The sequence below is a fragment of the Drosophila erecta genome, unplaced genomic scaffold (assembly GCF_003286155.1).
Source record: "Drosophila erecta strain 14021-0224.00,06,07 unplaced genomic scaffold, DereRS2 tig00000294-arrow-arrow-pilon, whole genome shotgun sequence".
Taxonomy (NCBI): Eukaryota; Metazoa; Arthropoda; class Insecta; order Diptera; family Drosophilidae; genus Drosophila; species Drosophila erecta.
The window spans coordinates 1194032-1221749 of NW_020825218.1; the positions used below are offsets into that span (position 1 = coordinate 1194032).

A 27718-nucleotide genomic window follows, 5' to 3' on the forward strand; every position below is an offset into this window, starting at 1 on the left:
TTATCAATTTAAACATAGTACAGTTCAGGAATATATTTTATTTTAATTGATATATTATATATTATTATAATGAAAATTTTTAAAAATGAAAAAAAATATTATATATATTATATATTATATATATTATTATATTATATATATATATTATATTATATATATATATATATTTTTTTGAATATAATATATATATATATATATATATATATAATATTATATATTATATATTATATATCTTATTATATTATGTATTATATTGTCACCTTTGGAGCTTTTGACTAAAGCGTATCAGTGCATATAGCCTGTAAAGAAAATAATCACAATGCATGGACTTCGTGACAAGGTATAAGTACTACGATATACAATTGCTATCGATTATTGATCGAAATAATATCCACCATTTTGTAGTTATGTGTTTCATTTAGTGAAAAGTCGAGACGTCATAATAAACTGAATTTGTTTTTGTCAAAGATATTATTAAAATGTGTTTATAGTGGGCATTTTTTAGGAGTAGTGCTAAAACCAATGGCTTATTTAAGCCTATTTTAAAACCGATTGTATAACCAAAGTATATAAACATCTATTACTAATGTGTACACATCGGAATACATGTACGTATTCTATTTAATCTGAAGTTAAACAGCCAATATGTTGTTTTGCGCTAGTGCTCAAATTTATGTTTTCGTTAATAATTGTATCATATATAACAGTATATTTAAAAGAAGTTATCTAACAAAAGGTTTTATACTTTACATTGCATCGTGTGTGTATATTGTGTACAACATATTCGGACTTTATTGGCTGAGTTAAATTAATTTAGTAAAAATTCAGACGGAACAGAATAATGCGATACTAATTTGTCATTTTTAATAAGGTGAATTTGATATAGTTCGTTTTCTAATTTATATTATTTATATGTATTGACATTGATTAGACAGTATCGTGTGTCACGAATTTCTGTGGTTTTTTTTTTGACTGTTTGCTATCCAAACTATTTCATTTGATGCACATCTGCCTAGTACCTGTTTATAAATACTACAAATGAGCGTTTCCAATAACAGGATAAGCAAACATTTAATTAGAAACAAAAAATATTTCTTACCGTAAAAGAAATAAATTGTACTTATATACATAAGTAATTGATCTATTTCAAACCTAATCACTTTTGTTTTATTATATTTCTATTAATTTGGGAGATATCTAGAAATGAAACCAATAGGCATGTGCCCTCTTTTGATCTTATAATTAGATCAAAACAGTAATTGATACATTTTTCATTTTTTTTTTTTGTAAAAGATTAACATGTCTATTCGATTTTTAATATTGTAAATATAGTTTTAAATATATTGTACTCGTGATCGAATCGCTATCAAACATCTTGTTCCTTTATATCGTGGGCATTTTCACTAACTCATTTTTTTTTAGCTGAAATGTTCATATTTCAGATTTCATTAACATCCCTGTAGTTCCGATTTTACCTTTTAGTTGACTGACTAGTATTTACAAAAAAAGCTCAATCCCCTGCTCACCAATTTTCATCAACTTGGGTTCAGTTTCTCTAAGCTTTTAATGCTTTTGCACTTGTTAATTTAACCCTTTTAACGCTCTATCACTAAATACAAAAAACCATTTCTATGGATATTCGTAAAATTTTTAAAAAATGGCAACACAATGTTTTCTTTAACGTATTTCGGGTGGATCTCCACATGGCCAATCAAACTTAAAATATTAAAATACATACATTTTTAATGCCGCTGAATTTGACTTTTTTACTTTTCTAAATTTTCTCCGTAAAGAGGGCTCCGATTTAAACCAAATAAAATTTGCTAGATAAAGAAATTCGTAATTTTTAAAACAGTAAAGTTTTGGGTCTGCTAGTTTTGTTTTTATATCTCCATTGTTTTTAACTCAACTGAATAGACTACTAAAACCAAAAGCAAAATTTAAACATCTGGTAATTTTAAAGATTAAAAGACAGCTTTGGAGGTATTTAATATTTAGTATACCCACCATTGTTTTTCAATATTTTCAAATATACGGTTTGGTAAGAAATCATAATATTTGTATACCAGTTACTCGTACAGTAAAGGTACTAGGTTTGTTGAAAAGTATGTACTATATAAAGTATGTACATATAAAGTATATATATTCTTGATTAGGAGCAATAGCCGAGTCGATCTGGTCATACCCGTCTCTCCGTATGAACGCCTCGATCTCAGGAGCTATTAAAGCTGAAATGTTGAGATAACGCATGCAGCTTCCGCAGACAAGCGCTAGTTTGTTTCTAAATGTTGCCACACCCAAAACTGCCATGCCCACAGTTTTGAAAAGTGTTTAGATTTTTTTTCATTAGTTTATTAGTCTTGTAAATTTCTATTCTAATTTCTATTTCTAATGTCGAAATTTCTCGTTCGCACTTCCACGGGTATCTTATAATCGAAGAACTCGTCTATATCATTCTGCCTTTTTTTCGTATCTGTTTCCTTCGTTTGACTCGTTCTCTTCTAACTGAATCGAGTCTATATTGTCATAACCGACTACACAAAATATTTAAAACAGTTTTTTAGGATTCACAATGCGATATAACCATATTTATACTTGTTACTAGTAGAGTAAAAGGATATACTTTTTTCATTAAAAAGTACGCAACAGGTAGAAGGAAGCGTTTCCGACCATATAATGTATTTATATATTATTTTTTTCAATCGAACTAGATGACTAACGGATATCTAATAGTCGAGGAAGTCAACTATACCGTTCTCTCTTATTTTTTCGTGATTTTCAAAACTCAATTTTGTTTAAATATCTCAATACCTTGCGTCGTTTAAGCTAACAATCATCACCCTTTTATTACTTTACATTTTAAGAAGAGATCGTGCACGAAAGTTTGCTAAGAGCAGTTGGGTCTGGTGGCGTAGAAGCCGACAATTTTCTGATGTTTTTGAGCAGTGATGAATTGTTGAACTGCAGGAATAGCCCTGGTTCTCAAGTAACTTTATAAAATGGTTAGGTAATGTGTGTAATAGGTAAAATGAAGCGTGTTCATATAAAATATTTCTGTATAAGTAATTTGATCAGGATTACTAGCCGAGCCGTATTACTGGCCATGTCCGTGTGTTCTTCCGTTCTTATGAACGGGAGATCTCGGGAACTATATGTAACGGTTAGAAAACTAAGTATGCAGGTTCCAGTGACTTGAAAAACTATTTAATACTTAAATATAAATATAAAAAACACTAATCTCTGCAGAATAAGTTTTGTTAAAATCAACAATTGTAATAAAAAACATAAATATATAAAAACTGCTAACCTTTTACATATTTACCTTTAATTAGGTTGTCACAAGCTGCAACGGTTTTACTAGGTGTAACAAACGGCATACACTATCGAGCTAAAAGTCCAGTTAGCTAAGCCACTAATACAGTCACCGATTCACATCATAGAATACGATATCATGAATGACACGTACCACAGCTTTCGAATCAATGTGAAGAAGAAGAATTTGTCCACATCAGGTAAGGTATACACATTTAATTGTGCCGTCTATATCTTTTAAAATATTTGTACATTGTTTAAGGCAACAAAAATTGTTATGACAAGGAAATAAATGGAAACTTAAGGGAAAATCGTATTGAAATCACAACCACCAATGGAAGCGATATCACAGTTTTAAAAAACGATATAATTGCACCAGCTGCTTTACTGATATGTGCTCATAAAACGTTCACTGAATGTAATTCCTACATTACGCTGTTAAAGCGTTATTTGGGCTCCATATTTATCTCTATCTTACCGCCTAAAATGCATTCACGTCAACGTTATGTCAATTTTTTATTTATATTATTAATTGCAATTCACCATATTTCCTTGACGAAGTCATTACTTTTGGAGGAAAGTAGTTCAACGGGCAACAGAACCAATTCACAAGAAAAGTCTAATGGAAATCATAACTTCGGCAACAGCACTGGAATCAACATGATTTCAGGGACCTCATCTATAGTGCAAAAGGATTATTTCGAAAAATTAAATAATCTTGAGAGCAGTGTCGCAGCTGTTCTCAGAAAAGTAGCATATGGTACAACCTCAACCACTAAGCGAAGCATACCAGACACAAGTTATTCGTTAGGTCTAACTACTGTTGCCACACCATTTTTAACAACACAGAGGTAAGTCGTTGAAACATTTGTTACCTCAAAGACATTAGAATAACAAGTGCGTAACGGCAATACACAACGGCAGCCACTTTTTTTGGTGGCGGCAATAGGCAATAATAGAAGACGATTTTCGGTCCGAAATCAATTCTGTTGTAATGTGATCTAATAAAATATTATTTTAAAATTGAAGCCGTGACTACAATTTTTTTAAAGAATTTTTTTATGTTCGTTTGTTAAAATTGCCGCTCTAATTAGATACCGTTTACATAATTATATATACATATGTACATAAATTATAATATAATAATAGGTTGTCAAATATCTCCCTTCCGCTTTTTTTGCTCTTTATTCAATGCTTTATAAAAAGTGTTACAGTGATCGGATTTAGTTCAAATATGCGCCGTTTTGTTCGATAATCTGTTTCCATCTAAACGGCAACTTCATATTACCTCCCTCGTAGAAGCCCCCCTCCTTATTTGCGAAGAACTCGGACAGCCACTTTTCACAAGCCTCTTTTGAGTTCAACTTTACACCACCAAGGGCATTCGCCATGGACAGGAACAGGTGGTAATCACTTGGCGCTATGTCCGGGCTATATCCGAGCTCCCGTAGCTTCTGACGAGTCATCAACGAAGTGTGTGGTCTGGCGTTGTCCTGGTGGAACACTACACGATCTGGTCGATCGCCTGCTTCAAGCGGTCCAGTTGTTCGCAGTAGATGGTAGAATTAAGCGTCTGGCCATATGGGAGCAGCTCATAGTGGATGATTCCCTTCCAATCCCAACAAACACACAGCAAAACCTTCCTGGTCGTCAATCCCGGCTTGGCCACTGTTTGGGACGATTCACTGGCCTTCGACCACGACCGTTTTCGCTTGATATTGTCGTATGTGATCCATTTTTCGTCGCCAGTCACCATCCGCTTCAAGAATGGGTCGAGTTCGTTCCGTTTCAGCAGCATATCGCAGGCGTTGATTCGGTCCAGAAGGTTTTTTTGCGTCAAATCATGCGGCACCCAAACATCAAGCTTTTTTTTGTATCCAGCCTTCTGCAGATGGTTTAAAATGGTTTGGTGACTAACTCCCATCTGGGCGATGTCACGAGATGCCACATGCCGGTCTAACTCGATGTATTCCATGATTTGATCGGTATTTGTCGTCACAGGTCTTCCGCCGGCTGGCTTATCCATGGTGTCGTTTTCACCGGCTCTGAATCGTCGAAACCATTCCTCCGCGGTTCGAAGTGATAGAGTACCATCCCCCAAAACACCATTAATCTCACGGAACGTTTCTCTAGCGGATTTGCCTTTAACGAAGGAAAACTTTAAAATAGCGCGTACTTCGGCGTTAGTGAACTCCATGTTTACACGTCTATAACTGTTGAACGCAATATCCAAACTAATCATGCATAGCGTCGTTTTGTAGGTTATGTCAAGACCTTTAGTATTGCCAGATACGAGCTCTGTAGCGCTTTGTACATAGCCGCGAAATTCAAAAGACAAAAAGGCGGAAGGGAGATCATTGCCAAAATAATATAATAATAATAATATAATATATATTAATAATATATGTATGGGTACCCGTGGAACAACACGGGGCGGCCATTACAATTGTATATTTATTTGACCTTTGAAACCTCGGCTTGAAATATTTAAATGTTAAACATGAACATGAAAATAGTTCCCCAGCTGAGCTACATAGTTTTCTATCTATTGCTTTTCGATATATTTTGTTTATTTTTTTTTTTATTAGATATATCAGGTATCACAGTCTACATGCAATGCTTAGAAAGTAAAACTTTTATAAGTTTGTTTAAAAGATCAATTTTATGCACATAACAGTCATTATTTGAGTAAATCCATTATGACAAATAGTTACATTCATTTGTGCACTTAATCCATTGCTCTACACAACATTTTTTAAACACTGTTGTTTTTTTTATTATTTTTAAAAACTTTAATGCGTATTTTGCAGATATTAAAAAAATATCAGATGGGGATTGGTGTACCAAAATACCTCTCATTGCCTTGTACAATTTCTGAAAATTATATAGAACATTCTTGCTGCTGTTTTTTTTTTCCTTTTTTTCAAGGCGAGGCTGATATATAATTGAATCGAACTCTATGGGCAACATAACATCATCATCTGATTCGCAATGCGCAAGAATTAAAAAATGTGTAGGGATATTAGTTTGGCAATTATTATATTAAATTCGTTACTACCATTTGCTCAAGCGCACGAAAATATATTCTCAATGGGAATATTAACTCTACTAGTTAGAAAGAAAAAGTGGTCCGTGGTCCTTAAATACGAGTCCAAATATAGCTTCAGTAGTTTGTATCAAGCCATCAAGACAATATATAAGAATCCCGTGATATTTAACGTTCCTTAGACGTTCCAAACAGTATTAAATTGAAGCGCGCATTTTATAATACTCTACTTATTAATACTCTGCTATTCAGGCAATTAAAGTAATCGTTCACTTTTTGGACAAATGCAGCAGTAGAGGCTGAACTTCGGGAGTATTTCGATGAAATTGCTTGTTTTGGTTACAAGTTTTAATTGCCGCTACAACAGTGTGACTAAGTGTTTGAATTGCCAGACATACCCGCATAAGCCCTAATCTAGTTGGATTAACGTGACTTCTTGTTAACCTAGTCATTCTGGTTACTGATCCCTGATTTAATTCGTAAGCTCTCGGATGACATCAAAGTCAACAAGTCCGTCAGGAGTTTCAAAATTAGCTATCAGAAAATTATTCCTAATAGACTTGATGTCATAAAACATAAAATATTTCAATATAAATTTTCATTTTTTAAAAATACCCCGTATAACAAATACGCATGTGTGTCTTACCATATTACAAGGTGCGTTTCAAAGTAAACATAACTTTTTGAATCTATCGCCTCTTGTGGCGCCATCTATATGTCGACTAGTGCGTTAGAATCTGCCATCCTTTATCGACTTCCAGTAAAAATTGTATCTATTGGAACTGAAGATATTGTGTTTTAACTTTCAGTATGTTTTTGTCATCGGTGCGAAATTGAGCTTTGAACGAAGAGCCAACATTAAATTTTGTTTTAAAATTGGTAAAACTTTTACCGAAAGGTTTCAATTGATGATGATTGTCTATCAGAATGCAGGAGTGGTTTCAACGTTTTCAAAGTGGTCGTGAGGACATAAATGACGATGAACATGATGGACCTACTAAAATCCGTGATCACCGAAAATGCTGATTTGTTTTTATGATTCCAAGGGTATTGTCCACAAAGAATTTGTTTCAACCGGCCAAAACGTTAATGCGGTATTCTACTTTGAAGCGTTTGGTGCGCCGTATTCGACGTGTTCGTCCCGAATGTCAGGAGGATGGAAGTTGGCGTTTGTTGCACGATAATGCGCCGTCTCATTGATCGACGCTTGTGGCCGATTATTTGACCAAAGATCACATTTTAACAATTAATTACTTCCCGTACTCTCCTGATATGGCACCGTGCGACTTCTACCTTTTCGGAAAAATGCATTTGCCGATGAAAGGTAACTGTTATAAAGACATGGAGGCCATTCATAAGGCTTGCACCGGCATACTGGCGGCCATACCGGGCAACGAGCTAAAACACTTGTTCGACATGCTTTTGGATCGTCCAAAAAGCTGTATTAAAGCACTTCACTTCAGTTTATGTATAAGTTTCAATCTATATTATTTGTACTCGATTGCCACCAAGTAAAAAGTCTTATTTTGCATTGCATTGGACCGTCCAAAAAGCTGTATTAAAGCACCTCATTTCAGAAGTTTATGTATACGTTCCAATCTATATTATTTGTACTCAATTACAATTACTCAATATTAAAAACTATAATTTTGCATTGCCTTAACATGATAATTATTTAAATACATCATAGAAATATTAATAGGTGAATAAGTGTACATAATAATACCTAATTAATTTCATAAGTTACATTATACCAGAAAATGTGTAGTTAGAGTATTCAGCTTGCGACGTGGAAAATATATTTGAAGTAAGTAATGCTAAGGTGCGCTGGTCCTGCCTCAAGAATTCAATTTTGCAATAAACAGGTTGCATTGAAGTTTTTTAACTTTTTGTTATAATTATTTTGTTAAATGTTTTTGTTATATTCTAATTTTTGTGGGAAGAATAGCGCACCAAATTTATTGTTTCTTTTTTAGTTCCTCTTAATACGTTTGCTTAAAGGTGGCAAATAAATAGAGCTCTTCGTTTGCTGCTATTTTCCGTTTTTTGTTTATATTCAATAAAAGTTGATTTTCTGATTTAGTAAACCACAATAATATAAGTACGATAAGTAATTGTGAAAAAAATAAAGGAAATTTTAGAAATTTTATTCTAAAATTTAGAAAAATATAGAAATTTAAAATAGAAAAATTTAGAACAAATATAGAAAATTTATTTTCCTAATTTTGCGCGCTTATATAACGAATATTACTAACGAATTTAAAAATATCTTCTTAAAAAATAATAGTCACGGCATAAATTTGTAAATAATATTTTATTAGATCATATTACATCGAAATTGACCAAAACAATAATCAAATTCGTTTCTTAGATCAAAATTGATTTCGGACCGAAAATCGTCTTCTAGCACAACTACGCACACTTTTTTGCTTACTGTTTTCACTCACACAAGCAAGTGAATTCTGTTTATAGATTTTTATGCTCTCAATATCAAATACAATATCTGACCATATAAAGTATATACATTCTTGTCCGTCTGTCCGTATGAACGCCTCGATTTCAGGAACTACAAAAGGTAGAATGTTGAGATTAAGCACGCACCTTCCGGAGACTTAGACGCAGCGCAAGTTTCCAAATGTTATTAAGTTATTTTTTATTATTTTATATATTATATTTTATATATTATATTTTTATATATTATATTTTTTATATTTTATTATTTTTTCCCCAATTTCTACCGATATTCCAGGAAATTTTGAAATTTCTCGTTAGCACATCCTCTAGCTGAGTAACGGTTATCTGATAGTCGGAAAACTCGACTATAGCATTCTATCTTGTTTGTTTTGAAGTGGTGCTTATATTGGAACGCACCTTGTATTAGAGCGATTTTGTAACGATGATGGACTGGGAATATTTAATATAAGCGGTTCCCTTAAAAGCGCCACCTGTCCCGTCCACACTTTTTAAAATATGGGTGTTTTTTCATTTAATTATTTTTTTGCACAATTTCTATCGACTTGGCAACAAATTATAAAATTCCTTCTTCGCAGTCCCACTATCTGAGTAAGGTGTATTCGATAATCGAGAAACTCGCTAATCACGCAATATTAACATGTCATTGATGAAAATTTCGAAGATGGTTGATTGCATGGGGGAAGCAATTTTTTACTTTGCAACGAAAAATCGAAACGATGACGAAAGAGAGTTTGCAAAATGATTTTATCAAATGAGCTATAAGTTGGTGCTTTCTTTAGATTTTGGATTAACAGGTCTTGTGGGGGAAGTAACCCTTCAGCCCAATTTTTTTCCTGCTGTTACTTCCTCTTCTAGTCCGAAAGACCATATAATCATAACATAAGATGCGTAACGGCTATAAATGGGCATAGCATTATACAGCTATTATTTTGGTGACGACAACATTCGTGATCCATTCGCTTTCTTAAAGTTAAGTGTCTTTGTGACTGAACACAAAAAACATAGAAGAAGAGATTCGAAGCTGTAGAGAAAAGGGTGGGTCAAATAAACTTCGTTGATTGAGCATTATATAATAATCTTTAAGGCAATCGACAACTTTTTCCGAAACTACAAACGCATTTTTCATATATTTTTGTACACTTTACGCGCATAGCATTCGTTGAAAAATTTGTAATCGTGTAGAAGGAAGTATCCGATTCATTTAGGTATATACAAAAATACATAAAATGATTGAATCAGTAATATTTTATTGTGCGGGTAGGTTACTAAGTAGAGAAGAAGTTTCGTTATTTTCATCTCTCTAGCTTTTGTGTTCTTTCTTTGCCATTCGTTTTTATCCAGACACCCCCAAAATTAGCTGGACACGAATTTAGCACACTTGACAAAACAGTGTATTTCTATACAGTAATAAATGTTTTTTTTATTTTAACTTTTAATATTATGTTGGATATCCTTTATGCTTATATACTTCATGAAGTCTATGTGGCAAACTCTCCACCAAAGCTGCTCATCCCATCTGCGGCGTGGCAGACCAAGCATTTTTTTTTATCGTGGATGATGTTGCATGTTCGGAGGACGCCAAACATACTTTTTTTCGTTTGATCCAAATTGACAAAACTTGTATTCATCGCTCTAAAGCAAAGAATTCAAAAAATCAGAGGCTTGTCCATATGCTCCTTGGCGAATTCAATTCTTGCCTTTATATATTATTTTTTTTTTGTATATATTATTGCTATATTTATTTATTTTTTATAGATTTTTTTCATTAAAACCATTTTAAACCGAAGGTTTTTGTATTTACTGAATATAATAAAGCACAATTAATTAATTTAAGATCGAAAAAATTCACTTGCTTCCAACAACTGTAAGTATAATGATCAAAGTGCTCAAGTGTGCTAAATTCGTATCCAGACAATTTTGGGGGTGTCTGGATAAGGATAGGATTACTAGCAGAGAATGAACGCTGAGATTTTGGGAACCATAAAAGCCAGAGAGTTGAGATTTGGCATGCAGATTCTAGTACGCAGAGCAAGTTTGCTTCAAATGGTTGGCACGCACACAAAAGGGATTGTATTGACATTTTTTGTTGATATGCCAAAAAAAGTTTTCCGCTTTAACGCCCACGAACCACCCAAACCCTTAAGGCTTGTACTTTTACAATTTTTTTTTGTTTTCTTTTTAATATCGATGAAACTGAAATCTCGACTATAGCTTTTGTGTGGTAATAGATTTACGCAATTTAGTTTTAAAATGATCTATTAAAATATTCTTCAATAATTGATGTAGGCAGATACGAAGCGCATGCTTTCCAAAAATATAAAATTAGATTAGCACATCATTCAAATAAATGTTATTTTTAAATAAAATATTTCGGCAAATTTGTAAAGCATTAGAATACGGTCGGTTGTCGCTGTATGTCTACAAGACTGGTTAGAGCGCTATCTCTCTCTCTTTCTCTCTGAGTTTTAAACATAAAATGCAAGAGAACTTGGAGCCAAGAGAGCGCGAAACAACGTGTACAAAAAAAAGTAAGGCATTGCCTTGGCCCTACGCATTTAAGTTATTATATTAGTCTTGGCTCTAATCCAGCCACGGTTAATCATAAAGAAATTGAGTTGTTGTAGTAAGGAAGTTGGCGTAAGGGGTTGGGAAGTATTTTGCATCTATCTAAAGTCCAACCATTCTCTTAAATAAACCTTTTTTTAATTCACGAGTTTTCGTCAATGGAGAGAGAGAGAGAAATGGTAACAAGTAATCGTACATATAATCGGTACTTTTCTTCTGTTGCCTTCCCTCGCAACTTCATATATTACTTCCATATTACTTCCTTATACCATTAGACTACTGTTAATTACACAGCCAACCGTAAAACGATGTTTTGAATTTTATATGTAATCATATTTGTGATTAAGTTGATAGTCCCGACTTGGTTGGTTGTGCTAAGTAGATTAACTAGAAATTACTTTCCCCTTATTTTAAATTACTAGCTCTAACTATGATCATGACTGCTACAGAGTATTATGTTGTGACTATAATAGCTTTTATCCTACTATAACATATTCAGACTCTCGACTGTTCTTAAAGCGATCGAAACTAATTTTTTATCACAAAATAAGATCTTAATTTTTTATATTAATTACTAAATTCGATGATTCGAAAATGAAAATTATGTAACAGGTAGAAGGAACCCTATAATGCCAACTATCTAGCCATGCCCGTTTTGTCGTCTTTATGATTGTCGAGATCTGGGGAACTATAAATGATCTAGCGAACTATAAAGTTGAACGTAGGATGCAGACATAAACGCAGCCCATGTATGTTTCCAAATCTTTCCACACCCGAACGCCTTCAAACCCCACAAAACTTACATGCTCACACCTTTGAAACATTTTTATATTTTTTTAATTGTATTATTTTCTTCCCCAATTTCCATCGATGTGCCAGAAAAACGGAACTTTTCATTCCCATTACCCCCGGTTCTTTGTATATTTTCCTCGTTCTTTACTCTTTCCCTATAACGCGTCTATCTTCTTAAGCATTGAGACAGACCTACTTAAATAAGTAAATGTGGCAATGTTAAAATAATCAACAAAAAACCAGTATGTTATTGCAATCCTCTTTAATTAATAAACCACATTTAACAAATACCTATATTCATAACGCAATGATATATTCTGTATATGTTTTCAGATATCACTCGGCACATCATCAACAACATGGTGTCGGTGGACGTCCAAAAAATTATGAATTAGACTTGGAAAGGGACCATGCCTTGCCAACATCCGCGCCCAACGCTGACATACTAAAAAGTAATAACAATCCGACATACCCAAATCCAAACCGCCCCCATTCACATGATAGGGATCGTCACAGGAACGTCGTACAATATACTTCCACGCCAATACCATTGAGTAAGTACGATAGGATTATTTATAATAATATTTTTCTTTAATGTCATATCTTTGTAGTTCCGAACCTTTTCAAAAAAATAAATGGAGCCCAGTCACCAACAATACCAATGTATCCTGGTGATATTCCATCATATTCTCCGCCATCTCGGGCCTTTTTCACACCTCCACTTCCACCAGAATATCAAAACCCATTTGCGGACAAGCCAACTTTACGTGGTACCAATAATGAGGGTCTAATTGCAGTGAATAGGCGTCCCATCCCACCGCCTAGTTTGATGCCCAGCCAGGACCGAATACCAATTCGACCACCAGACCTAGGAAGCAATAGTAACGATGCCGTTGTCAATAAAATTACGGACTTAAATTTCGCTCCGGGTGGCATGGATGCAAAGCATCGTCTAGAAACAAATTTCTCCCACGGAACAGAGTCGGATACATCCGTAAATGAACGAAAAAAAGCTTTAAATACACCAGCACGTACCAACGGAGAGGATCTTTTAAACGAAAAGGCAAATAGCGCAAAAGGACAGGGGTTCTATGAACCGGATGTCATTGGTCCAAATAAAAGACAGGAAGTTTTACCAAACATTAGGCGGATTTTGGGATCAAACGGAAAGAACGGTGACATACCAGCGGTTTTGTTGAAGCAGGTAACACAGCGACCCATAATTACAATGCGGCACCCTCCCTCTTCCCCAATTGTGCTGATCGAAAAGTCTACAACTAACGAGGAAATTATAGATGCTGATGTACCTTCCGTGGTTAGTCCTAACATTAACCATAGCAAATATCAACCCGGTCAGTTGGAGTATTATGAAAATGCAAATCAGACTGCAGGGACAACGCCATCAGCAGCTGCTGCTATAGGAGATGTATCAGCCACTTCATTTTCATACGCCACCACAAATGCGGGTCAGCCTGGACATACAGGAAAGACAACTGATGGTTTTAGGGAGCTTGGTACGAGCGCAGTGGACCACAATGCTATTGGGGCAGCTGCAGCTGCGGCAGTACACACAACTTGGACATGGGCCTGGAATATTCACATCTATCTGTCAGTTGTACTATTCACTATTTTATGTGTATATTCGCTTTACAAACTGCTTACCTATAACAAGCTTACTCATTTGTTCGCACAGGCATATTTTGTTTGCATTCATCTGATATTGATTATGATCTGCATATTGAGAATATCTTTCCTTTGCATTGATGCATACAATGTTCATGGGAGATTTAATTTGTTGACTTCAGAGCTCTTGCTTAATCTACCCTCAACATTTTTAACAGTTGCTTTTTCTGTTCTTATATTGTTTCTCTTCCTCAAGGCCCTAAACCACAAAAACAATAGATACTCTGCTTTGATAAGACCGCTGACCGTTGTTGTGGGCTGCGGAGTTCACGTTGTACTTTGCATTACATTACATTACGTTGAATCCTATACCTTAAAAAATCATCACTTATATTTTCAACAACAGCAGCAACATCAGTACTTTCGTCGGCAGCAACTTTATAACCAACAAGGCCAACCTACTGCTACAATGTCTCCATCGGCAATTTTGCCACCACCGCCCCGGGTATTGACTTTAATATGTCAGATAATTTACATTTTTATATGCCTGAGCCTGGGGCTACTATATCTTTACTTATACCGCATTCTAAAACGCATCCTTCGCAGCAAATCTCAAAACTATATACATGGCTATCAAAATTTGTCTTATGCCATTCACATTACGATTGCCACAGCTCTGTTGTTTGTACTACTGGCAGCCCTTCAGATATTCGGAGCTATATATATTTCATCTAGTCAAACAAGTATTGTCGATGTCGACTGGCTGCAATGGGGATATCAGTTCTCTCTGCGTCTCATAGAGATAGCTATAATTACTTTAATATCCTGGGTAGCTGGGCTTAAGACAAGTGTCGGTCACGATTCTTTGAGCGCTGTTGCTGGCGATGTTCGAATGATTGGTTCTGGTGTGGGTGCATATGGCCAAGATGGTGGTACACCTAGCAATGCAATCAGAGAAAAACATGTTGGAAACGGCACAGGCACCCACAACTCAAATGTGACAAATTTTTTTCTTCCGTGTACATCAAGCTCTAGTCAGGAGCATTTTGAAACTGACTATCCAGCTATTTGCAATGCAAATACCAATCTCCATACATACACAATGCGGACAGGAAAACTTATATATGATGACAGTTATGCTCTAAATTCAATGGGACAAGCAACAGCTGCATCTTCAAACGGTCGTCCCTGTGAATATCAGCTACAGGAACCTATGTACCAAAGGCCATATGATACGGGGTCGATTGGAAGTACTTTAAATGCTCAAGCTTCCCAAGACTATAATCAACAACATCAATTGCATCAAATGCGTTTCCACGAGCATCCGACGTATATGAGTACAGACTATATAACTGATGCTGTTCCAGATCATTACGAAAATCCTAATTTTAGTTTGCACAGTACTGCCATTGCAAAATCTGAACAAAAGCGAAGAGATATTTACGATCAAAATGGAGTTTGTTCTAGCTCAAGTTCTGGGACTTTGCAGCAGCAAGTAGAATTGTTACAAAACAATTGTTATTCTGAACCACTAGAGCAGGAAAACAAGAGATATGAATTTAACATCTTCGAGAGACCGGTGTTTAAAGAAAAATCAGTTCATAGTGTTCAGTCAAATAATGAATGTATTCAAGACCGACAAAAAATTACAAATAGTCGCGAAAAAAAGTTTAACGGTGCACTTGAACGCCATTTTTTTGAAAGCAAGACTCATGAGCGCCGAAGTTCCAATTCAGCTAATTCGTGCTCTTCATCAAATGGGGGAGGTGGAGGACGATATGCTAGTTTTAATTCTTTTGAACGCGGATATTACAACGGCGTTTGCAAAAGTGGTACTCTAAGCAGTATAGCCAATGCTGGTGCTTTAGGTCGAACCCTTGAGTCACCAATTGCTTCGGCTGAAACTCAACGAATAGTCGCCAATGGAGCGCAGACGTTAGGAATACCAGATAAAGATAGACCACGGTATTACCAAAAAACAAGTGGACGTAATTCGAACTTAAGGTCATTGGAAAGTGGAACTGAACTGTTCCAAATTATGCCTATAAGGGAGACCCATCTACAACAGCTACCTTATGATCACAATTCCGAGGATGAAGACGATGAAGAAGACGATATTACATCGGAAAATAATGTAGAGTGTACAAACTTGATAAACAACGATCACGGTTCTGTAATTCCTATTGAAGATACGGCACCAAATTCTACACCTATGAATGGAAAAACATCTTCACTTGTCGGTGTAGCAGCAACTAAAAATTCAAGTTCTCGCACACAATTACATTTTCCAAATAATGGAAAACAACGATCGGAGCTATGCACGACTTCATCAGCTTCGGAGGCGTCTGCATGCTCGAATTCATGCACAACATCCAGTGCTTCCGATAGTATGCTTGTAGCAGACCAAGGTTTTTTACGATTTCGGTCCATAGATGATCAAAATTCTCTTCAAACCGGAAGCAATCCTTCTTCCGAAAGGACTGCTGTTTCATCTCTTCGTTGCAGTGCGACTGTAAATGGCATCGATTGCTAAGATTCTTTACTTCCGAGATACATAGCTTTGCATGTCATAACAATAACAATCTTGTTTTTATAACTCACTATTAATCAAGCGCGTGTTTGATTGTCGTTTTATGCCAATAAGTAGTAAAATAGACACTTTCAACTATCTTCAAACTTGTGATATATATATATATAAAACAAAACAAAATTAAATCTATATATATGCGAATTTTCAGTATATCAACCCATCATTCAGTAAATAATTATCTAGTGCTTACTCTAAAACTATACATTAATTTAACATTTCATTGTAAAAAAAACTTAAATGCTTAACTGCATACTAAAAAGCTTTTGATTTTTGCATTAGATATATATATTTTATTAAAAATCAATATCGTAAAACAATCAAAGCATTCATAAATGTATATTTCGTCCGCAACCATTTATTATTTGCCTAGTAAATATGTATATAATAATTAAATATACTGAATAATATCATGAATAAAATAATGAATATAATATCATAGCATTTCTCCGTGTAAAAATATTTTTGATTTCATTTACTGATTATTTTTATTTTCAAAGTATTTGTCTTAAATTATGATTTTAAAATAATTTTGCATAATCTTTTTAGTTATTTTTGTGAGTTTTTTCGTACCATGAAAATAAATGATTTTGTACGCATATGTATAGGACAATAAAACGCGAAAAATACAATTTTGTCAGTTAACAAAAAAAATCAAGATCATAAAAGGATTATTCGTTTTCATATAAATTAAGTATTTTGAAAAGGCCGACGTATATAACATTGCAAAATAAGTTTTTTAAGACATTCAAAAATAAACTCATATTTATTGGCTTATGAAAATTTAAATATTTACTTAAGAATATACAAATTTCTATTCGTTTAATATAAGTAAAAAGCCTGTTACAATTAAACTTTAAATATATAGTACTGATTAGTTAAGGCAATTTTATTTTCTATTGTTAAAATCTTCAAAAATAAATGGATTCTAAAAATAATTATAATTAATAATAAAATTGTAAGATTATAATTTTAAGATTTCTATGCAGCACCGAAAAACTTTCATGTTAGGAAGCCATAAATAAAATATAAATATTAATGATAAACTGTAAATATTTTTATATCTATATGGAATATTAATTTCTCTTAATAATAATAAAATGATAAGTATTTACGAACAATATTTCCGAATTATAATTATTCATAAACTTGTACACATTGAAAAATAAGCAACATGTATGCATGTTCTTGAATGTAATTACCTTAAATAAGCTAGCCAAGCAAAAATAAATATTAAATACAGCATTTACATAACATCATTTAGTAGGAAGATATGGAATTATAAGTAAGTAATTATATATATTATTGTTTATGATTATCTTAGGTTAACTTATCTTTTTGGATATTTTGACCAGGATATTTATCTATTGCAGGAATTTCGTAAGTTAGAATGAACCTGATGATCAGACAATCATCTAATTTTTTTATAGCTTTATCTGCCCCAGCGAAAAAAATTTTAAATATTTATAGCTACGAGTAAATTATTAAAGTAATCAAACAATTTTATCGTTCAGACATATTGAGATGCTATCAGTGAAAAAAATTAGCTTTAAGGTTTTTAATACTGTGAATGGCAGTAACACATGAGTAATCTTTGATGGTGTATTTAATAAAAGAAATAAGAGAGAATGCTAGGTTCCCGACTATCAGATAACCGTTACTCATATTTTCATATTTTTTTGGATTATCGGTAGAAATTGAAAAATAAAAAATGTAAAATTTTGTAAAGGTGGTGGGCGTGACAGTTTTGGGCATTAAAGTACACAGGCCAGTACTCAGGCGAACAGAAACTGACTCAAAAACAACATATTAGTTATGAATAATTAACTAATTTTAAAATTTGATTAAATGTGAACAAAACGTGGCGGTCTATTAAAAGTGGTCGATAGCTCAAGAAATATATAAAATTTGTTACGGCCACAATAATTCCAAAAATCTGTTGGCCATTGACTCACAAGATAGTGAAATAATATATTAGTCCTAGGTGGGGGGAACACTTAGCCCACAGAACCGATTTTAAAAAATCTGAGCCCACTAAAAGAGGAATCTCCTCTCGGGAGGATCCTGGGAGAGGAAGTCTCGGAAAAAGACAGTCTTGGGGAATGACAGTCTCAGGAGAAGACGATGCTCAACGGGAGACTACCGATTTCGTGTCCATGGTGGACGTTAAATGTCGAATCCAGATAAAATACTTTCTTTACGTTATTTTTGTTATGTTTATAACGTTTTTATCTGTAATATGTTATTTATATATGTATGTATAATTCCAACTTCATGTCTAGTAACACCCAGGATCCGACGCGTCGAGATCTCTTCGCCAAGGATTAGATTGACGGGACACAGCATATTTTTGTAATGTTAACAAAAGTGTATTAGGAATAAAATCCATTTTAATTTTAACCTCTTTCTGGCAATGTAATTTTACTGCTCATAATTAAATACTTAATACTACATTTTTTTATTAAGAGAGTTAAGTTTTCAGTGCAAGTATCAGCCTTGTTTTTGTATGGGGCTGACGCGAGCAGTGGAGTAGGTAAAAAAAAATAGTATTCCTATCGTTCGACATGCCAGAAAAATGTTGAACTTGTTATTTTACTAGCACAGTGAGGGGTATCTGATAGTCGGAAATCTCGACTATAGCGTTCTCTCTTATTTCAGTTTAAAAATGAATACTCGTTTTTTTATTTTCACCGTTCCATAATCGTAGCTAAGCACGCGGCGCTATCTTTATGCATAGCGCTACCACAAAATATTATTTGGAAAAGTACGTAACTGAACTCAATAAACTTATTTTATATATGTATGTATAATCTGAAAGTACGAAACCTGTGTTTCGCAGCTTATGCATTGTCCATCAATTACTTTTGATGTACCATTTAACCATCGTATAAACATTTTGAAATGGTGTGATCATATGGACAAATCATGTCAAAATGTGCATATGTTTGTATGTACCTATAAAAAGAAGTACTGATAATTCATTTAGTTAAGTGCCCTGTATTGACGTTTAATGTAACTTAAATGGTACAAAACGCTCAAAGCAGTCTACATATACTTCACACATATGGATATGTACACGCTTTTAGAAAAGAAAAAGCTTTAAGCTCTTGTGTAGTTCGGTTCATAATATTAAATTCTTTAATGCGCCTGGCTTTTTATCCTTCGGGAAAAACGGGTTTTTCTAACAGTACGAATCGTTAATCAACATTGCCTTAAATCAGATATGCAACTGAACTGCAACGGAATTGTTCCAACAAAATATGCAAGTAGATGTATTTATGTATTCTTATTGAACGTTAGGGAAACAAGCATGATTCACGAAATCTAATTGTGTATTATACTAATGTACACATACAAACCTATGTATGTATTATATGTACAAATATTTCGTATACTTATTCCTAATGTACATATCGATATGTATACGTTTATATACAACGACATTTTTTTTTAGTAAGAATTTAAATGTAATGGCATCGCTGCAGTATTTTTACCAATAAAAATAAAATTGGCAACAAAGGTACTACAAATTTATAAATTAAATCGTATGCGCTATGCTACCTTTGCGTTGGATTCGTTGTATGTACATACATGCAAATGTACATTTCTATAGATCTCGACCGCTAAATATGTCGAACGTTGCTTAAAAATATGAACCATCCTTCTAAATAATTTTTCTGCTTCAAAAATTGTTCACCCATCCATATGTACATATGTAATTTGATGTCACGAATTGAACTGTCAAATTTTTCGAAAATAGAATTTACACTTGCCAGAAAAAGTATGCGTACACTCTAATGCATAACTTTGATGCCACAAATAGATTATTTAATCCGGCAAAAATGGCAAAAAATAATAGTTATATAAATGATATCGACTTCATTTTTTTATGCTATTAATACATTTATTATTAATAATATCAATTAGCTTTAAGTACCTAACTTATTTTATAAAAAAAAAGTACTAATTTATAGGACATGGCATAAGAAAGAGTATGCGAAAAACACTGAAAAAACGGTGCTTACATTAACAAAATATAAATTAATAAAAAGTGGGATACCCTTTTCTTTTGATGGTTTCTGCCAAACGTCTTGGCATTGATTGAACCATTTTTTGGGTGACATATCTACGGTGAGGTTCAATCGTATGAGCGTGACAGTTTTAGGGTTTTTGGGCGGGGAAACAATCAGTTCTTTGTCAAATCGATTGAAATTTACAAGACTAATACAAAAATGACAAAATATCAAAACATTTTTCAAAAGTGTAGGCGTGGCAATTTTGGTCGGTTTGCGGGTTTTACTCTACGAGTAACGGCTAATAAATAAATAAACAAGTAGAGAGATTGGAGCAAGAAGCTAGTTTTTACTGATATATACTTTTACTTGATACTTGTGATACTTGAGTATCATAAGGGCTTCATGAAGAAAATCAAATCAATATAGCAATTTAAAAAAAAAAACTAAAACGTACAAGTAAAGCCGTACAAATGTACCTTGATTAGTATTTCAAACATATGACATTTTAATGACATACATACGTAAGTTTGTATTAATTCAAGATTTAATAAATATCTTATTACTTATTACTACCTATTAATATATATTTATTAATAGTTAACCATCTTGTTTTGGTTTTCAAAATGTTAGTTTTCTCTCTCTCACCCCATTTTTCTGATCTAATCCTATTACTCAAACGCGATGAAGATTTAAATTGAGTTGCTTGCACACCACACTCTCAATTCTCATCGTCACTACGCGGACTGCCGTACACAGTTGTATTGGTGGAGAATGTGGTCTGTTATGGACTAAGCTCTTCGTTACAGTCAATAAAACGATAACGTAGTTTCAAAGTCCTCTTCCGCTTACTTATCATTATTCTTTTTTGTACACTCGGTGTTTTATTCTAGCAGTATTGGTTTGAGTTAATCAGTAAGTTATCAAAGGTTCTTTATTTTACATCTCTCGACTTATTAAAAAAAAGACATTATTTAAAGCCATTTTATCAAATTTATTAACATTTGTTTCTTTTTCTAAAGTTATTTCCGTTTTGTATATTTTCATTTGCTCTTATTGTGCTATACAAATTTATTTAAATATTCTTATAATTTTGAAAAAAAAATTCTACGATATTCCATATATATAAATAGAGAGTTGTTTAATTACTGTAATATGTTTCGAATTCTTAATTATTTTTATTTAATTGCTTGCTGCACATGTCACATGATATAATAGAGTGTGTTTGCAATTGGTACTGGTACCTGGTTTCTGTTGATGCACATTTGGGGATGTCCATTTGCTGAAGCCTGCTTCAGCATTTCCTGGATTTTTCCATGCTGAATCCATTTGGCTTCTTGGGTTTTTTTTAGTCTTTTGGTTTTTGTTTAGACCTATGTGTGCTTAAACACATCGTACTGCAAAGGTAATTTTCTTGTCATCGGGCATTCACTTGCGTGATCTTATATACCTTTCTAGTAGGGTAAACTAGACTCGTTAAAATGTATACAACAGTTACATGGATGCTTTACCAACTCCATAAAGGATATATCTTCTTGAACCGCATCATCAACGGCCGATTCGGTCTATCCATGAGTGACAAAATGCATATTGAAGCCCATTTAAGGTCAAACCTCAATATTAAGTTAACTTTGAGGCTTTGATCGACAGATTAGTAAAATAAATGTATAATTAATTGCTAAGTTACGGTAATGTATATAATTTGTAATGTTTCAATTTTTTCTTTCTAAAGTAGAGGGGGCGTTGTTATTTCTTTCAGAAGTAATTATTGCCCGGTTTAGCTGCTTTACTCTGCAGACTGAGATGTAAAACGCATTTCAGAATATAAAGCGCACGCAGCAGCTTAGTACTTTCTAGGGAAATTTTATATTTGAAAACATTTCTGTTGCCACATATAATTAATACTTTATTTTCATTATTTCTTGTGTCGGTACAAGGTGCAAATGCATGACTATATTACTAATCTAATCCGTTTAAAGCCTTTTAGATTAAAAGGTCTATTATGTGTCGTTAAGATTTTACTTAATTGTTGGCCTTGCTATGTTTGAAAATATATTCGCCGAAAAGAATTTGTAAATATTTGTATAATTGCTCATATTAATAAAAATTGTATTTTAATGTATGAAAGAAATATAAATTTTTTTAAATATAGCTATGAAGAGTAAGCTTAGATATCTGTAGGGCAACAAGTGTTTCTTATCAAAGGTTTTGGGAACTTATCAATTTCTACGTGTTTCTATTAAGAAAATGAATTTAAAGGCCTGAATAACTAGTCCAATATAAGAGCGCACGCAATACGGACTTTATTTTTGTGGCCTCTTAAAATATTTAAGTGTTTTTTCGGTTTACGTTATTACAAAATTACAAAATTGGAAATAACAAATCTTTATTTTACAGTATTATGAAAATATATTTTATATCGAAATATGATTATTTTCATTCTTACCTATGTCTAATTTAATATATTATTTATAATTTTCAGTCCGATTTTCCAATAACTGTTTTGACCAACGATAAAACCTAACGTCAAACAAATTAGACTTTCCACAATGAGTGTTTTATCCAAATATGTTGACCGGATTGCAGAAAAATGTGAACATAATGGAATTACGAAACATGCTTTAAGCTATGCTCTTGTAACTAGTGCTATACTAGCACTCACCATAAAGGTTACCATTCCTTACGTAAAAAACGTTCATACTACGTATAGTGTAAGGACCCAAAAAGGAAAACCTAATGGCCAACTTTCAACATCGATAAGAGGTAACGCTGAAGAGGATTTCAAGCTTGCAGAGGCTGAAAAGTTATTGGTTGCACAGCAGCTTAAAAAAAAAACTACAAATAATTTTGTTGAGCCTGGACTAAATAAGGAGTTTTTAAAACATTTAAAAATGTTGGCAAAAATAATGATTCCGCAGGCCTTCTGCTATGAAACAGGATTATTAAGCATTCATACTTTTTGCTTGATTTCTCGAACGTTTCTTAGTATTTATGTTGCCGCTTTGGAGGGGGCTCTTGTTAAATTTATAGTGCGAAAGGATATTAAGCAGTTTGCCCTAGTGTTGCTCAAATGGTTCGGAATTGCTATCCCTGCTACGTTCGTTAATTCCATGATACGATTTCTCGAAAGTAAACTGTCTCTGGCGTTCCGGTAAATAAAAATTTGACTACTTATGGCAATATAAAGATTACATTTTTAATTTAGAACCCGGCTTGTGCGTCACTCATATCGGCTCTATTTTAAAAATCAAAACTACTACAGAGTATCAAATTTGGATGGACGCATTGAAAACGCGGATCATAGGTAAGTTTAATAATTCAAAAGCTACAAAACATTTAATAAGGTCATCTCTCTTATAGACTTACGGAAGATATTTCTGTGTTTGCAAGTTCTGTAGCTCATTTGTATAGTAGCCTGACTAAACCATGCTTCGATCTGATGCTTATTGGCTTGGCACTAATGAGATCGTCTAGAAAAATGAAAGCTAACATTATAACTGGTTAATTGATTTCATTTGTTTATTTGATATGCATATCTGACTATTTTATTCCAATATTCAGGACCAGCCCTATCAATTGGTGTTATTGCCCTAACAGCCCATATATTAAGAATTGTTTCACCGAAGTTTGGACAGCTGGTATCGGAAGAGGCAAATAGATATGGGTATCTAAGACATATACACTCCCGCATAATAACAAATGCGGAAGAAATTGCCTTTTACGGAGGTCATAAGGTGAGTTTACCTTTCTCTAGAAACAAGAACCTTTACCTAGAACAAAGATTAAATTGTTTAAATTGTAAAAGTACGTAAAATAATATAAATCTAAAAGTAATGGTGACCTCCTATGAAATAGTTGATATATTTGAGTACAGTGGGAAAATGTTGTTGAAAAATGTTAATCAAGAGTTAATCAAACAGTTACAAATAGAAGCGTTAACGACCCTTTTATGTAAATATATTTTTGTGGTGTTTAAAATTTATTAAGGCTAACCCACAACCACGACGTTAAGCCGGCGCGAGTAATTATCCAACCTATTTCTGTATACTGCAGGGCAGACAAACGGATTGTCCAATCGGACAACCTGTTACATACTTTTAAAGGAACCTAGTATACTCTTTCACACTAAGAGTAACATTTATAAAAACAATCTAATAGCTTAGATTTGCCACTAAGCTGTTAACTTTTAGCCTTGAAACAAAACACCTCAAAGGCAGCGCAAAATATAAATACAAATATAAATACTTGGAAATGCAAAACTCTTCAAAAGGTTATTCCCAATAGTTTTAAAGCAGAGACTAGTTTGTATACAAATATACATATGTACATATAGTAAACATTTTTTTGTTGCATATTTTAGGTCGAGATGCAGCAGCTACGGCAAGCGTACAACCGCCTTGTAAATCAAATGACTACAATTTTTAACCAAAAACTTTGGTTTATAATGCTTGAACAATTTTTTATGAAATATGTTTGGTCGGGTACTGGAATGATTATGGTATCACTTCCGATTTTGACAGGGAGTGACGTAGGACTTGCAACCGTTCGCAACACGGTCATTTCGGAATCGCGAGTTAGCGAACGCACTCAATATTTAACTACTGCTAGAAATTTACTAATTTCCGCAGCAGATGCTATTGAGCGATTGATGTCTTCTTACAAGGAAATCGTGTCGCTTGCTGGCTACACATTTAGGGTGGCTGGTATGATGGATGTGTTTGAGGAAACCGCTCTGGGAGTTTATTGCAAGACGAGTGTAATCGAATCCAATCAGTCGAACGGTATTATTGAGTTTCGGAATGGAAAACCAATAGCAAAGGGTCGCATAATCTATTCAGATGATCCAGAAAATATGTCCATAAGCCTTCGTGCAGTGCCAGTGGTGACACCCAACTGTGATATAGTTGTACCAAAACTTACATTGTGCATAGAACCTGGTGTGCATTTGTTAATAACTGGGCCAAATGGATGCGGAAAATCGAGCTTGTTTAGAATACTAAGTGGACTTTGGCCTATATACGCAGGTGAATTGCAAATACCAAGGCCTGTGAAAGACGTCCCATGTATGTTTTACATTCCTCAACGTCCATATATGTCAATCGGGAGCCTATGCGATCAAATTATATACCCTGACACACGGGAAGATATGAATCGCAAGCATATAACTGAGAACGAGCTAGTTTCCATTTTGAAAATGGTCAGCCTTCAGCACATTGCTCAACGGTAAATAATATTTAGTTAATTATATGAAAGGGTAAGGAACTTTTAATTCCATTCTTATTTTCAGGGATAGCTTTGACGTTGTTCGTGATTGGAAGGATATATTATCCGGTGGCGAAAAACAACGTATGGCGATAGCTCGTTTGTTTTACCATAGGTATGAATGAATTTATTTTCTTGCACATATTAATTTCTGGTAATGTAAAAGGGTATTCGTTTTTTTATTTAACAATCGTATTATAACCGAGTTACTACTAACTGAGTTGACATGGCCATATCTGTCCGTCGATCTGCTGTCCTTAGAATGTCGGGATCTCAGAATAATTATTAATTATAGTTAACAAACCGACTGTTTTCGAAATTTTACACAGTCACCTAGCGGCGGTGACATGTATGCTTACAACCCTCTGACGGCACTGACTGCTTCTAAGGTTATGCAGAAATTGATTAGAACATTTTCTTAGATTAAACTATATAGTAACCGAAGAAATATTTACTTCCTAGAAAAAACTGTTCAGTGGCTCGACTAGATTTTAGGCATTTAAGTGGGAGTAGCCAAAATCTTTTTGGCATGTTTATAGAAATTAGATAAAAAAAACCAGATATGAACTAGCAGTAATTAATATCGAATTAGAATGCTGTATGCTCGAAAACAAAAAGCTTCGGTTTATTGTTCATTAAATATCTATTAATTATTCGAGTGTTCGTATGTCAGCTATGTATACCGAATGAAAACACTTTTTGAACGAAAATTACGAAGGTAGATTTAAAAAAATGAAATATAATGTAATATATATAATATATAATATAAGTTTCATTCAAAAAGCTTTAGACACACTAGTTTGCATAGAAACGGACGGAAATACGGACATACTTATATCGTCTTGATAGGGAACAAGAATATATATTCTTTATTTGGTTGCAAATGTCTCCTTCACTGATGCAAACTTCTGTCTGCAAGGGTAATAAAAAAAAAAAATTAAAAAGTTAATAAGAAATTTGGTCCGTTTTCGAAGGTTTTTTAAATAATCTTTCCCAGCTTTGGCGTCATTAAGTTTTGACATATAAATAGATAGAGAAGAGCGCTTTGTTTTCATGCTCGTATGTCCATCAGTTTGTCTGTCTGAATGAAGAGCTAATAGCTGGCTCTGCTGTATCAAGTATACCCTTTTACTCTACGTTAAATGGGGGAAAAAATGTATGTGATCAAAGTTTTTCATGTTCTTTCCGATTATTCCTAAGATGTTATGTTTTAAAACGGTGAACAAAGTTTCACATCGCAAACTTTTATACTGAATTGCTAATCAAGACTATCGGAAATCTTTTTCCTGTTCTTGTTCCTGTTAGACCGCGCTATGCCCTTCTTGATGAATGCACGAGTGCAGTATCTATAGATGTTGAAAGCTCGATTTATGAAATTGCTAAAGGAATGGGAATTACATTGTTAACCATAACACACAGGCCTACTTTGTGGTAAGATGACACTATATTATAAAAAGTTCCCTAAATTTAAAAATATGTCTACCATTTTAGGAAATATCACACACATATTTTGGAGTTTGACGGCCTGGGAAGCTGGCAGTTTAGAAAAATGAATGCAGATGAAGAACAAAAAGAACAATTTCTATTGTAGTACCATCTAAGTGCTTAACTTGTTTCCGCAATCCGAAGCTTATATACCCTTGCAGTTATATATATGTATATATATATCGCCATATCGCCTTTTCAATAAATATTTCACCAAGAAAAGAAGCCTAGACTTTAAAACGTCATAAATAACCCTTTTTTTAATTAGAGTAAATTGAAATAAAAGGTATATTAAAATCAACATGTTTGTGTTGCTGCGTTTTTACTTTAACTAAAGTCTGTCGTCTGACTGATCAAATCGTAGCATAATGCATCGGTCTATAAATGGTGGGTCCAAAAGGTGACTAAAAATATCGACTAAGGTAAACGTTCGCTTTCATATTGTACATAAACTTATCGTTGGAGGCACTGCCAAGATACATCCAGAATAATAAAAATATATAGATATCATATGCATATTGCACGAACATAGTTGTGACAGATGATCAGAAAAGCATT

General features: G+C 33.6%; 2 protein-coding genes across 10 annotated transcripts; both read left to right on the plus strand.

The window, feature by feature from the left end:
• The first annotated feature begins 359 nt into the window (after window positions 1–359).
• LOC6555869 lies at window positions 360–16767 on the plus strand. 3 transcript variants are annotated; one of them, XM_001982710.3, is made up of 5 exons: window positions 360–608; window positions 3333–3512; window positions 3575–4163; window positions 12524–12744; window positions 12802–16767. In XM_001982710.3, exons 2-5 carry the CDS (start codon window positions 3452–3454, stop codon window positions 16344–16346), a joined length of 4416 nt encoding a protein of 1471 aa, XP_001982746.3. In that variant the 5' UTR covers window positions 360–608; window positions 3333–3451; the 3' UTR covers window positions 16347–16767. The 3 variants fall into 3 exon arrangements, with proteins under 3 accessions (XP_001982746.3, XP_026839013.1, XP_026839012.1); XM_026983211.1 differs by lacking the exon at window positions 360–608 and adding an exon at window positions 615–871; XM_026983212.1 differs by lacking the exons at window positions 12524–12744; window positions 12802–16767 and adding an exon at window positions 7168–7210.
• A 2322-nt stretch (window positions 16768–19089) lies between these two features.
• On the plus strand, window positions 19090–27409 carry LOC6555870 (ATP-binding cassette sub-family D member 2). Of its 7 annotated transcripts, none has more exons than XM_026983260.1 (9): window positions 19090–19164; window positions 22896–23564; window positions 23619–23717; window positions 23774–23913; window positions 23975–24147; window positions 24774–25636; window positions 25701–25790; window positions 26981–27106; window positions 27167–27409. In XM_026983260.1, the coding sequence occupies exons 2-9, from the start codon at window positions 22963–22965 to the stop codon at window positions 27264–27266; spliced, it is 2193 nt and encodes a 730-aa protein (XP_026839061.1). In that variant the 5' UTR covers window positions 19090–19164; window positions 22896–22962; the 3' UTR covers window positions 27267–27409. The 7 variants fall into 7 exon arrangements, with proteins under 7 accessions (XP_026839061.1, XP_026839062.1, XP_026839059.1 ...); XM_026983261.1 differs by having other exon boundaries at window positions 19137–19200; XM_026983258.1 differs by lacking the exon at window positions 19090–19164 and adding an exon at window positions 19171–19367.
• The last annotated feature ends 309 nt before the right edge of the window (window positions 27410–27718 follow it).